This window comes from Gambusia affinis, linkage group LG05 (genome assembly GCF_019740435.1).
Source record: "Gambusia affinis linkage group LG05, SWU_Gaff_1.0, whole genome shotgun sequence".
In the NCBI taxonomy this organism is placed as follows: domain Eukaryota; kingdom Metazoa; phylum Chordata; class Actinopteri; order Cyprinodontiformes; family Poeciliidae; genus Gambusia; species Gambusia affinis.
The window spans coordinates 20,668,801-20,683,714 of NC_057872.1; the positions used below are offsets into that span (position 1 = coordinate 20,668,801).

General features: G+C 39.2%; 1 protein-coding gene across 24 annotated transcripts in view; it reads left to right on the forward strand.

The window, feature by feature from the left end:
* mef2d (myocyte enhancer factor 2d) overlaps positions 1–14,914 on the forward strand; it is a 112,052-nt gene that overhangs the window by 35,750 nt on the left and 61,388 nt on the right. For 22 of the 24 annotated variants that reach the window (XM_044116041.1, XM_044116038.1, XM_044116037.1 and 19 more), the window contains one exon: positions 7,006–7,396. In XM_044116041.1, coding sequence (XP_043971976.1) covers positions 7,343–7,396 — 54 coding nt within the window. In that variant the 5' untranslated portion in view covers positions 7,006–7,342. The remainder of the gene's footprint in view (positions 1–7,005; positions 7,397–14,914) is intronic. The other 2 variants (XM_044116042.1, XM_044116060.1) reach the window with 1 other exon arrangement.

Here is a 14,914-nt window from a genome sequence, read left to right on the forward strand (position 1 = left end):
CCAGCCGAGAGGCCCAGATTTCTTTACTGCCCCTCCCATCCCATCTCATCTCAACCCTTCACACAAACCACCATCACCGCCACCTCTGAAGTGCTGCCCTTGCAGTGCACCAGCCCACCTCTCCAAAGTCCTACCCATGATTGGTTAGAAGGAAGAGAGGGAATGGGAGATCATATTCCACTGCCAGGGTTGGCAGCATAAATGTACGAGCATAATCACAATCCTTAGCCAGGCCTCAGATGTCAGGCCAGCAGCTTCTCTCCCTCCGTGTTTTTTCCACAATGCCTTGCCTTCACTCCACCTGCTGAAGCTCCTACCACCGACTCAACCATAGGGTTTTGTTGTTATTGCAAACATGCCTACTTGGTGACCTGAAGCTCAAGCGTGGTGTGAACTGTGTACAACGGCCGCCCAGGAACATGAGGCAACAGGCTGTAAATATCATACAGCTGGCGCTGGCAGAACACCCTCAAGGTTGGGCCACAAACTGAGCCTCAGTGGGTCAAATGAGGGTTTTCAGCATGCCTGCTACATAGTATAGCCCTGCACTTTAAGCTCAACCTCATGGACTGTAACTCAGTCACCAACAAATCCATTCACTTGTCCTTTTGTTTCTTCATCTTTTGGAAAGATAATTACTCAGTTTGCTTTTTGCAGGTTTTTAAAGAAAAATTATCTATTCATTATACCAAATAAAACCTGTTCATTTCATTTCATGTGAAGTCGCTGGGAGCTTGTGGTAGCATTATTTGTCTTTCGTTTTCTCCATTTGTCAGACCTGTTTGATTGAAGACTGAGTTATGAATTATTATTGGTGAAGTATTGATTCTCCCAACCCCCGACTAGTCTGAGGTAGAGATCAGTCATTTTCACTCTCTGCTGCAGAGGTCCTGGCTTCAGCTGCTTCATCCAGACGATCTGCCCTCTTCTTGAAATATGAATCCCTGAACTCTAGTTGCAGATTGCTTCTGTAATATTTTTCCAGCAAGGCCTGACATTTGATATGGACATTTAGCTTACATAATTTCTTTATAGCTAATTCTGTGCAATGCAGTCAATTATCCCAACGTTCATTAATTGGACACTTTTCTAAGCTAGGTTTAAATGCTATATGAAGTGTATTGCACTTTAGATTTATGTTGTTTCTCTTACAGAAACAGTTTATCTTTAGGAAAATAAAATACATTAAGTTTTGAAAGTTGATTGAACATTATCTTGGACATAACTGGTACTTTTCAATAAATTCGATAAATTGGGAACATTTTATTACTTTGACTTGAAATGAGGCTTCAAAATATTCTCAAGAAACATGTCCACTTCAATAAACAATTTCAGGTGACACAATAAGCAGCTTTGTGGAAAAGGGCGTTCTTAACTAATTTCAGACATATGGCAGCTGTGTCTCAGTTTACATTCTGTGTGATGTCTACATAAGAGGTTTCAAGACACTAAAGTTGTTACATTTTATGATAAGTGAAATTTAAGCAATTTGATTTTGGATCAACATAAGAGTGATGCACCAGTCAAGTGGCCATTTTACTCTTAATTGTCCTGGACTGGTTAATTTTGCAGTGCATTAAATTCATTAAATGTGAATATCCCACTCATTTCAGTCTATAAACATATTAACTGAGAGTTTAACTTTAAGTTTTTTAAGCCTAAATTAGCTCTTTATTTATCTTTTGATCTCTAGATTGATTTTATTTGATTATTTTTTGAAACCTTGTTACTCAGCTCAATTGGTAGAACACAAACGCACGAGGAATGGTTTTCAGATTGTTTCCATTAAGCAGTAAAGAACCAGATTTATAAGTGTGGTTAGAAACTGAGATCGGGTACCATACAGTGTGCATTAAAGGTGGTGCCAGTTGTGGTTTGCCTGGGCAGATGTTAGTTATCACTGCTGAGCTTAAAAAAAAACATGAAATTTCCTTCTCACTGGTCCCCTGTTGTGGCAGCGCTGCTTTCACCAGCACCTTTCTTCCCTTCAAATACCAGGCCGCTGTTATCTCTGTGCTCCAGGCTGCTCCAATAACACTTAACACAGTCTGGGTAGCCAAGGATGGTCATCCAGGAAGCACCACATACACCTAAATACACACATAACAGGACAGATAGCAGGGTCAGGATTAACCACATTACTGAGCAATCCAATTTTAACCAGTTATTAAATGGAACCACCAATAGCAAAACTTTTTAATAGAGTAGTATGACTTTTATCAGGCGCTAACAATTTCAGTTTTTTCTCAAGGAAGGCCAATTCTAAATGTAGCTCTTAAGGAGTTTGGTGCATTCAAACTACTTTGGATAAACTTTTTTTGATTCAGGAGTTGAGTTGAAGAAGCACTGAACATAAAAGAAGACGATGTGTTGTGGTTTCTTGATAGAGCTGGTAGTTTTAAATCCACCAGAAAATTAAGAGATTACAAGATTATTAGAGCTTTCCTAAACTTGTGCATCAAAGTGGTTTAAAAAAATTTGATATGTCGATGCACTTTTTGCCAAAAAAGAGAGTTCTTTTAGTTATTGATGTATTTATTACCAATCACTATTCAAAAGGGTCGTGATAGGTGTGGTAGGTGCATCACACATGATGACGTTAAATGCCAACAGTTTTGGTAAAGCTACTTTGATATACTTATAAAAATACAAAGTAACTATGAGGTTTCTAGTGGCAGACTGAGAAAATCCTTCACAAAGCAAAACCAAAGTGAGTTAAAAACATTTTTAGTTAAAAATGTTACTCTTCTCTAGTTATCCCTCATTACGTTCTTCAGTATGTTACCATTTCATGTCCTTGAGGGCTTACGTTCAGAGCTTCATCGTCAACTGATTACATCACATCTTGCCCTTCTGTGCAGGCCAACAGAATGCTGCACTGACACAGAGCGCGTCTAGCCCAAACACCCTGTTCTCCCCTGCTGTATTTAGTGGTTTAGTTTATGCGTGTGTTTGTGTGTGCGTCATGACTCAATCTCTGCAGCTCCTGACACATTCAGCCCTCAGCAGAAACATCTGAGGCGATGTATCGGTAATATTGAGGGCAGCTTCAGCCTGCAGGACATCCAGGCAGGTTGTCAAAGGGAAGGTGACTAGTTCACAAACTGTGACTGGTTGGGAAAAATCTGGCTGACGTGCCCTTTGGCAAATCACTTGACCCCTGATCGGCCTATCGCCACAACAGATTTTCTTTATCAGTTGGAGAAGACTGGTTGAAGTTGGAACCTTTCAGATGCAGAACTGCATGGATTGAAGCACATTGTTGCATCATATATAAACTTTAAAAATTTGATTATTTCCCTTTATTGCACTTTTTGATAGAATGTTATATAACAACATTGTCTTACCTCAGAGGCTTCTGTAGAGCCGCTGTAATACAGTCCGCTACAGGAGATTCTTTGTCCACAAAGCCATCATCATCTACAGACCCATTCAATGAATTAGAATATTAGTGAAAAGTCTATTTATTTCAGGAACTTTGTCAGTAAATAAAACATATTATATAGATTAAATACATACATGTATGTTTGAAAGCCTCTATTTCTGTTAATTATGATGATTTTCCACTTAAAGCTCATGAAATCAATAGAAAACATTTCTAATGCAAAAATATAGCTTTAATTAAAAGTATGTTTAATATCTACTTAGAGGTTGTCAAATTTCAAAAAGTACTTTTAATCTGACAAATGAGCTTAATCGGAACACATAGTCCAATTTTATCAATATGACTGTACAGACACTGTTTGAAAACATTTAAATTACAGTTAATGCCCCTCTGGGATTAATATTTATTTTTTTAAATTTAAATTTTTTTTTTTCCCACTAGGGGGTCTTTTATGGGCTCTAGTGTTCCTTATATGACAGTGGGCTGACAGGAAAGGGGAAGGAGAGGGGGGAAGACATGCAGCAAATGTCGGTCGGGTCCGGGAATTGAACCCGCGACGGCTGCGTCGAGGACTCAAGGCCTCCAAATGTGGGTTGCGCTATCCCCTATGCCACCACAGCACGCCCAAATATTTTTTATTTTTAATTGAATTACAATTTAATATTATTTATGAAATTGCAATAAGCGCAAGTTGTGTTTGACATTTTGCCCACATCAAATTTTTATTTTCAGAATTAAATGGAAGACCGTAAATTGTTCGAGTCACATCTTGATTTTCTATCTCCAACAAATGCTTGTTTCTTGAATTTTTTCCCTACTTCATTTCCCTTTTCAGTGGCAATGAAAAGTGAACAGTTTTCTGTAACTTCTCATTGTTTGACTACGTAGACTGATTACCTTTACAGAATATCTAATCTACTTTATATTTACCTCGTAAGTAGCTGATACCAAAACATCATGCGAGAATTAAGTTAAATACCTCCAGTGCCTCCAGAACCAAAGCTGTAACACATTTGGGTGTTCCCCAGGGTTCTAATCTAGGCCCATTGTAGGCTCCTAATTATCAGCATTTATCTTTTCCCTGTCCAAAGCCTTTCTGCTGTTCCTGCAGCGAGGCAGCAGACACACTCCAGGCTCTCTGCTTCCCATGCGAGAGCAAAGACTCTGCCTGACATCAGACATGGGAAGCGAAAAGCAGCAGCAGCGTGAAGGGTAAAAGGTCGAAACTTGACCACCCCAGGCAGATAAAGCAGCCTTTTCATGTGTGATCGGACCGCCGCCTGAAGACAAATCCTTCAGCTCGCTGCCTTTGAACTTCACGGCAAACGGAGCGAGTCCCTCACCCGCGCGGCCGTTAACAAGCGCCGCGAGATACTCTGAACTCACCTTGTTATTATTTTGCTCAAATATGTGTCCATTTTTACCCCTCTTTCATTTGATGCTGAATGAAATAAAATGGATGACCCACATGTTAAAAACGTTTGTTCTTTCTGGAGGGACACTAACGAGGAGATCCAGATAGAATTCATTAACCTTAGCTGAACTCTTCCGAGTCTGAGCCAGTGAAAAGGCACAAGATGAACAGAAAGGTAAAATATTAATCTCCTGCAGCTCACTGTATATGTTCCTTCAGTTCTTCTTCGAAGTTTGTTTGATACAGCAATCATAACACTCATAACACCTTCTTCCTGCCTCCCTCCACTTTTTACCATCAGTGCATAATTCATAAACATCTTATCTAAGCCTAGCCGATTGCCTTCTCTCTAAATGAGCACGCAGCGCGGCACCCACAGCTTCACAAAAGGAATGTCAGTCTCATGACAGACAGTTTCGAGTTCTTTGTTTCAGGAGAATGGATGTAAATAGAGGGCGTTCTTCTGCTGCAGCTCCCCCAGGTAGAGGCAGAGCAAACAACGCCGAGGAGCCGCTGTTGTGTCTGTGCTCACTGCTTTCCAGAGGCTTCAGCTGTGCCATGCTGCCGCTTGGCTGTGTGTATGTGGGTGTGTGTGTGTGCAGGCGTGCGTGTGTTTGTGTGTGTGAGAGAGAGAGTTTGTATGCATATATAGATTGCTATATTTAAATCTTAACTACAAATAGTAGTAACAGGGCCTGAAACATTCTATGCCTCTGTTCCCATTTGTGGGTCTCTGCTGTCTCATTCATTCAAGTGTGGGCATGAATTCTCACGAACACTTTGGGCTTTTTCATTGCTTTATGCTTCTGATAATTAGAATTTATAATGCGCTCCGTTTTCAATCTGCCATCATGGTACATCTCAGAACAACCATATTTCATGGTTATTTAGATGGTTGCATAGATTAGACAGATATTTTTCTCTGTTGTTTTTTTTCTGGAATTAGGTCAGTGTTCATTTTAGTTAATAAAGCATAATGCTGTTTCATTGGTTGACATATTTATAAATTGTCAAACGCATGGTTGGAGAAATGCCCTTTCATTTTACTTTGCAGACTTACAATTTCTCCTCTCTGAAGTCTTATTTATTTTTAAAACAATGTCGCTGAGATGGTTGTATATCGAACACACTGGATCAGTTTTTAGAAAAGTTTTCTTTCACATGAACCCGCTGAAAAATGCTCCTGACATTTATTTTAAACATGCCAAAACCATAGGGGGCAGCCTAGCGCAAAGTTAAAACCAATCACATTGCTTCAAAACAACCAAGACTTCTTATTAGGAATTAAACATGGGAACAGAAGGTTGATTTGAGTGGACAGATATACTGGTAGTTTGAACTACTTTTAAATAGCATAAAATTATTAAAACAAGACATTTTCCATTGGGAATCATGTCAAAGCAAGTATTTGGATAGATTGGAGTATTATTTGTCGTAGACTGTAATGCGAGGGACTTAAAATCTTTGTTTTCCAATGTACACACACAAATACTGAGGGGTTTTTAATTTTTTTTTTTTATTTCCACTTTGGTTGCAGTTTTTAGAAATAATCATTTTTAGTGATTCAAAATTAGTTTTGTGTGGATTAAAGGCCAAAACATATAAAAATGTTTTAGTTTTCTCAAATATTTGGCTATGTGTCAGGGTGATTTTTCAGAAAAAAAGTCTGTATCGGAGAGAAGAACCTCCATCCATTCAGGATTTGCAGCCATCCTGATGCAGAGTGTTAGACAGTTTTCTGTAGAGAAATTATGATCCAACAAGACTGTGTTTAGAAAACTGCAAATGTGCAGCATCCACAGACTCTTTTGTTGTGGCTCTGATCGGGGAATCACATTTGGCATGTCAGGCTACCCAGGCTGGGCAGCCGGTAGCCGTGGGCGACCAGCAGATCAGTGATGTGGCGGTGATGCCTCTAATGAAGCTGACACAGCACAGCCTCCCTCCTCGCAGAACCCCAAGCGCTTTGTGCTCTGCATGAAGCACCACAACAGATCCACCCCAGTCTACCCTCCAATTCAACCAAATCTTCCTCTGATCTGATGTTTTCTAAAAGGTGTTGTTACGTCATTTATTATATGTTGCGTTAAGGCAAAGTGAGGACTTGTAGTAGCTGAATTAGGTCACTATATACAAACACAGCCTCTATCTGCCCTTTTGCATCTCTCTCCCTCAGTCTGATGAATGCCTTTATGTTGTTTTCCAGGAGCTGCCCAGCTGAGGTGAAGGGGAGGGCAGAGGATCCCAGCGGAGTGTTCATGACCTGCCCGCAAAAACAGGACCATGATCTGAGGATGGTGCTGGATGCATAGAACCCCATCTTCCTCTCCTCCTTGTCCCTCTTTTTTTTGTTTTTCTGGTTTTTTTATTCAGTCTGAACTGAATAGCCTCTCTGCTCAGGTGCTTTAGACAGAGTCAGGGTTAACAAAAAGGTCAAACTCAAAGCAAGTAAGCATCTACAGAGGAGAAACTACATCTACAGCCATCTGTGACCTCACTCATTTCCATATCTTCCCTCCTCCTCCCATCACAACGCCAGAACCATGGGGAGGAAAAAGATCCAGATTCAGAGGATCACTGATGAACGCAACAGACAGGTTAGTGACGATGGAATGAGCCAGTGTTCAAATTCTAACCAAACTGCTTGCTAATATCTTAAACTGATGCAGTCAAGACAAGATGCAATGCAGTTTGTCCTTCAGTCCTGTAATCCAGCCTTTAGAGAAACACCAAATTGCTCTTCATGGTTGTTTATGGACAGGGGGGAATCAAGCCTTGCTGGAGAACGGTTATCTGGCAGATGGATGCATGTACTGCTCACTGCAGCTAAACACACACAACTGAAGTTCATTTTCTTTATTTAAGAAAATGTAGTTGATGTACTTATTATGCTCCCTTGAATCTTATTCCCGTTAATCTGTTTGCAATTTAAAAAGTTTGAAACCACTCCTAAATTAACACGTACCTTGTAAATTTATTTATACCCTTTAATTTTTTTAGTCATTTGATATGGCCAGAAACATTTACTGACATTTCACATGTCAGAACAACACAAAGTAGTCCCTAGCTGTAAAGTAGATGGAAAATCTGCAAATCCTGAACCGGAAATTTGTTGGGCTCCACTGTACTTAGATTCAGAAGAAATAAATTGGTAAAACATAAAGGTTGAGCCCAAATCTACCAGGATTATGAATAGTCTGAGGTTTAATTGTGGCTACATTTCTGGAAGTCGGTGTGTAATAATATGTTTCAATGCTTTTCAAGACTACATACAAACCCTACCCAATGTAGGGCATAAAAACACACAAAGTACTGTAGTTCCCGGACTAAAAGTCACTCCAGAGTATAAGTTGGATTTATTTAGAAATTGCTGTGAGGGGGATTTACTCCATATTAGTGAAAGGTTCTGTTGACACTTTGTGTTCAGTTGCCTGTTTTTTTTAGTTTAGTTTTTTTTTTTTTTTTTTCTGATGGAAACTATTTACTTTGGCTTGGAAGTCTGGTAGCAGTTTCTGACGCACTTATGTCCATGCACAAAATCAGGGGGTGTCAGGAACGGCTCGGCTCCACCAGTGTTCTGACAATCTGTGCTATCTCAGCTGATTTTAATACTGCAGACAGTGAAGTGCACAGCAGGGTAATAGAGAAGCGATTATGCCTAAAAAGCCCCCATGTAAAGTCGTATGTTCGCCTCTTTGGCAACAACCAGGATGTGGAAACCTACCTGCATCACACACAAGCCTTGCAGCACATTATTAATCAACTAGGTTGCACTCACCTTTTCTCGCATCTGCAGACAGTAATTTTTGCATCCTTTATTCATGCGTGTCAGTATGAATTAATATTTAACGTGTCGGTTAAAAAAAATACATCATGAAGTCATACGTCGCTGGACCAGCCAAACTGTGAGAAAAACAGACTTCTAGTCCAGAAATGACAGAACTGTAATTGCAGTGGTTTCACTGCGTATAGCATGATTTACTATAGATGTTGTAATCTACAGGCTGATGCCAGGAAACTGGTTGGTGTTCATATTGATTGGCTGCATCCAGTAACCAATGGATCACTTTCAGATAAATCTAACACAGAGCAGATCACATTATCTCCTCTGAACATCAGCTTTCTCAGCTACACTGTAGCATCACAGATGACGGTGGGTCATATGACACTGCAGACATGTTTTGTAGGACTCTTTGAATACACCTTTTGATGCAGCAGCCTACCTCTTCACCTCATCTTGTACCCACCAAAAACAACAGAAATTATCAAAAAGCATAAAATTGCCCCAGTGCCTCGTTACATCAGTGGCTTTGTCAGAGAAGATGAAAGGGTAAATGATCCATCTAAAATGAGTCAACTGTTAAATGGGCTTTGCTCCATTGAACAGATTGAGTAATGGATTTGACGTGCCCACCTTCTAAACCAGAGAGAGAGGGGAAGGAAATGAATACAAAATGGAGAAAGAAAGAGAGTAGAAACATTTAGATTTTAAAGTCAATGTAAGGTTTAGAATATGAATCAAGTTAATATTTCTATAAAAGAGGGAAAAGAGCTTCTGTAACTAATGTCTCTTGAAGGATGTTGGTTTGTTTCTCGTCTATGAAAGAGATGGGTAATAAAGTTTGCATTTGTATTACATAGTGACTTGTTTGTCAGTAATTGCGTGCCCTGTGTGGTAATGTATGATCATGGCAATAAAGAGCAGGAAATAAGGCTGAACTGAGCCAAAACCATACTTGCATTTCACAGTTTTATTTCTGTTTATCTGATGTTTTTCACCCACAGTGACCTAAGCAGCTGAACACGATTTTATTCTGTCGTTGACATTTAGTTAGTGAAGTGAAACATAGTGTAGAGCTGCTAAAGAAAGGAGTATTTTTATATCCTGTCTCCGTGTTGCTTCATCTAATGAACAGCGCAGCTTCTGAAAGGAAATCAAATGAATTTTTTGGAGAACATGCAGCCCGTCACCCTCCTACATGTTGATTCGGAGATGCTGCCATAAGCTCCACAAAATAAACAGCATTCAGAGTGTGGGCCCCAGCTGGAAACATGACAGCATCTCAAATACCACGTTTCTTATTATGACAAAGACAGAAGCGAGAACAGAGAACAGAACTGGTAATGTTCAAATCCCCTGATGGATTTTTATTTTTCAGATTTTTGGATGTAATTTCGGATCAAAAATTGGACTTTTAGTTTCCATTGTGACACATTTTAACAAGAAAACCTAAGAGAAAAAATCTGCTACAATGTTTATTCATGGGGCTGATAAAGAACATAAAAATGTACATTAAATCTGTGTGCAATGAGATATTTAACGTGGAAAAAAAAAACAGACGATCTTTTGGATAAATTAGGACCGATTTACTGAAGAGAACAAATTAGAATGCATCTTCAATCCAGAGAAATGGGATTGATTAGCTCTGGCACCAACTTAATACCGTGTGAATCTATACACAAATGTAGCAAGATCATCTCGGTAACAACCGAAGCAATCTTGCAAGAACAGAGCCAATTAGTATGGGGTTGCAGAACAGCCAGACCTCATGGTAATCATGTGTGGGTAATTTAAGGATAAGAGATGCTTATTTGTTGTAATATGACAACTGTAATAGGCTGTAGGTCCAAAGGGCACCGTGTATTCTACTTATTAAGTTGTTTGAAAATGGTGTGGACTTGAATGTTTGCTTGTTCTCTGTCTTGATGACAGATAAGTTTATTTGACCGTCTAACCTTTCTAGCTCGTAAATAAGATGGCGGATTTCATTTTAGAAGCCTAATAGTCAGAAAAAGCAAAAAAACAAAAAACAAGACAGTCCTAACATGTCTGCTGTGTTAGGACTTTCCAAAAGTATTTATACTCCTTAAGCCTTCTTACCATTTGTCATCTTAGAAACCACAAGCCTTAATGTAAGGGTGTAAGTATTGCATAAGTTTAAAGTGAAATGGGAGAAGTAAATGGTTTGACTCATTCCTTCACACAATATAGGTGATCTGGTTGTGATCCATGTAGCCTGGAAGAATTGCAGGGGATCTGACTGGAACTGACATTCACTTCCCAGGATGACAAGAACCCTAGGCTATATTAGAATAGTTTTGTTTAAAGGATACCCAGGTGTTGGAGTGGTTCAGTCAAAGTCTAGACCTAAATCCAACACAGACGTTCTCCTTCCTGTCTATCTGAATTGAAGTTATTTTGCAAAGAGCAATGGACAAAGTTGCTAATCCTTATATGTCCAAAGATAACAACAAACCCCAAATTATTGATTCAAATACACTCCATTTTATGTTTTCCATTATCTTTCCACTTGTCCTGATTTGGTGTTGTCCATCAAATAAAGTCCAAGGTTTTGCTTCAATTATGATAAAATGTATATTTGTACATATTTGTAAAAAGTAAATGTTTAAGTATATGAATTCATATACAAGTTATTGTACTTTCAGGCAATCATTTAAGACAATCTTAAAATGTAATCTAAAATACAAAAAGAAAATGACTTACTAGAACTTTACCGTGAAAAGGTCAATATCTTAGCATTTTGTGAACCTCTAGTGAAATTTATTAGGAAAATGAAACAATCTGTGGTCAAACGCATCAGGTTATTTAAACTGTTAAGACCAAATGTGTACTGTGTGAACTGTGAGTGAGCAAACAAAAAAAACAGGGTTTTGGCTGCCTAAAAGAGCGAGGAGAGGTTGCGGTTGTCTGTGGTGGTTTCCTCATCCATCTGCCACACAGCCACAAACCTCGCCAAGACACACAAACTCTGACGTGCGTGCGCACATGCACACACACACACACACACAAATCAAACCTCTAGCTCCCTTTCTCTCCTTTCTTTTCTCCCTATTGATGTCTTATTCTTCAGTTGCTATTGGTTACCTTGCTATTTTGCTCTTAATGTCTATTACCTCCAGCTTGTTTAGTCTTTGTGGTGAACATCAGGACTGAAGATTAGAGCCAAAGTTCTGCCATTCTGCCCACTTTTCTCTAGAAGAAGAAGTGAACAGAGAAACAAGGACTTTTGTTGGGATGTTGTGACTAATTTTGTTTGTTTTCCATGCTGGTGGGTGACCTTATAATTTGTTAGGGGAGCAGTTGTTGTTTGCGGCGGCTTGTCTCTTCATCACCAACCATTCTTGTCATCCTGCAGAGCCGTAATTTCCTTCGTTTCCAGCCTCGCCACATAATTTATCTACTCCTTCTGTGTGCGAGCGAGAGAGAGAGAAAGGAAGAGGAAAGGGGGGGCATATGTAGATGGGTAGAAAGATAAAGATGACACAGTGGGGGGGCGAGAGAGGTAAGATGATGGTAGCAATGTGTGATGAGGTGGGAAATGAGTGGGGCAGACGGGAGGAGGGAGTCGGTTGCCCGTGGATACGACCCCGATATAATTTGATTTGTGGCAGCAGGAAGCAATGAGTGAGCTAACACAAAAAGGTGGGTGTGTGGGGGGGTGCAGAGGATGTGGAAAATACTGACAGAGGAGAGGAAGAGAAAACGAGGGCGAGGAAATAAGAGGAGCAAAAGAGACGAGCAGCTTAAACATGTCAGGTGCCGAGGCAGGAAGGAGCACGAGACGGAAGGGATGGAGGGATCACAGGGGGAGGAAGATGGAGAGACTGAAGGTCTCGCATGGCTTCTTCTCTCATCCTCAGTGATCATATCTTGTTTGCACTTTTCTTCTTTTTCTCCATACTCAATTAATTTCAATTACAATTTCAGTTCAGAATTATTGTTCCAGGATAGCAGTGTGGAGTGTGTGTCAGTGCAGGTAGACTGATATCACCATAATGTGTTCAGTTAGTGCTGTAACTGTGGTGCAATGGAAGAAAGGACCTCACTGGCCTTGGAGTCTATTAGTGATTGCAAATGTCAGAATGATAACTATTTAATAGATGTTCCTCACATTGTTAAAACTGCTACACAAACAGTGATACGTCATGCAAGGATGCTTCTTCAATAAGTACTTTGGCTTCAGACACTTAAAGATCTGTTGTTCTTCTTTAAGAGTAGGAGGAACCTTCACTGTAGGAAACTAAAATAATTGCAAATTGGTAGTGCAATAGTTTTATCTTGTTAAACTATTGCAAAAAACATGAGAACACTTTCTACTAAAGGCCACAGAAACATCCATCCAAGGCCAAGATTCAAACCACAACCTTCTTGTTGTAATACAACAGTGCTCCACGGAAATATGCATTTTCATAATAAATCTAATGATAATGTTACCTAACTGAAAACCTGTTCTTAGTTTATCTAGAGCCATTTATTTATTAACCATCTCCTCCCATGTTTTTGTACTTAATAATTAACTTACTACAAATGAAGGAATCATTATTAATCATTAATAATGAGGCTTTTAAACAGAAAAGGTCAAGAATATCAAGAGATAGGAATTAACTGATGATGAAAAGGATTTCCTAACAAGGTTTATTTACTCATAAGTAATTAATAGTTAGCCTAACATGAACCAACTAAGCCTTTACTAATATCCAAAATGCTATTTAATTGTGAAATTATGTTTTCGTCATATGTTCACAAGGAAATAATTAGATGAACCCTTGTAAATTGCAGATTTTTCTGTTGAATATGACACTAAAGAAATTCTGAAAAATTGACACATGTTCAGTTTTTTTTTTTTAGAGCAACTTATAAAATATTTGAAAGAAAATACAGGTATGCTATTGGCTGGCCTTTTGTAAAGTAGCCAATCCAGGAGCACCATTCTTTTCTGTGATGCAGATAATGAACCCAAAGAGTGGAGAGGAATATAGTTATTATAATCTTCTCTTTCAAGCAGTATCCAACTTTACAGGTACATACTCGTTACGTACTGATAAACAAGTGAACCATTTGATGTTTCATCGTTAAAAAATACTAATAACTATATTTTTACCCAAAATTATTCAAAATGAAACGGCCACCGTGTCATGGCTAGATTGTTGAAGAATTAATCTAAAATCTTGGGTTTCTAAAAAGAATTTCAGGAAATAGCTTTCCTGGTACAAAAACTAGAGATCTATGTTAAATTTGGTTTCCAGAAAACAAATGTTTCAAGTTCAACTTGCTAACCTCCTGCTTTTCAGGTTGTAAACTCAGACAGAGACGTCACAACTTGTTTTTGACTTTTATGTCTGACGGAAAATATTATGTCACCTGTGGGTGTGGCCTGAACATGCTGCGTCTTTAAAAACTTCCCTGTCCTGTTTTACTCTCTGTGGACAGATTTTACTTTCACTCTGATTTTCCTCACATCAAACAGCATAAAACTGTAGCCGTACCTGAAGCCTTTTTCCCTCTTGCTAATCTTTTTACTCAGTGTGTTTGTTTTTGTGCAATCCTGCGTGTTTAATCCAAACAAAGCCAAATCTCCCCGGATTGTAAATACCAGTTGGTTAAAGCAGAGAAGCACTTCCAAAGCCAATCAGCAGACAACAAGGGACCCTGTGCTTCAGCAACACTTCCAGTTCTGTTCAGCATGTTCACAACTGAGGGGGCTTGTGGAAGAGAAAGTCAGTCTGTGTGTGTGTGTGTGTGCGTGTGTGTGTGTCTGCTTGAAAGAGAGGAATAATGTGTGACAGAAGGAGAGTGTGGAAAAGAAGGCATGAGAGCATGTGTGACATAGAAAGAGAGCATGGAAAAGAGCATAACAGAGTGTGAAAATGACAGGGGGGGCGAATGTGACGGGAAGTGAAAGCCACTGTGGGTGCAAGTAAAAACTGAGGACAAGAGAAAAAAAGCCTGTCTTTTCCATTAATTAAATGTCTCAATCTTGTACATTTCCGACACCGTTTGCCTGCATGGTGATGAAACGATTGGAGTCTTGATTATTGGTTTAGTGAAGATGGAACTCTTTTGTGCAGCTTTGGTTTAAGATATGAGTATCAGCCTCAAGGTAAAAACTCTGCATTTTGGGTAAAAAGTAATTTTTAACATTTTTTTTAATTTTTGTATTTTGGCCAAAACAGAGGGATGCTTTGAGGTCATACACTGAGATCTGTGATGAGGCTTAAAAGTGCCTTAAATGGATAGTAGCCATTGCTGGTATTCTGTCTGTCTGCTACTTGTTTGACTGTTTTGGCGTCAGGTTTTCAGTTTTTCTCATTAC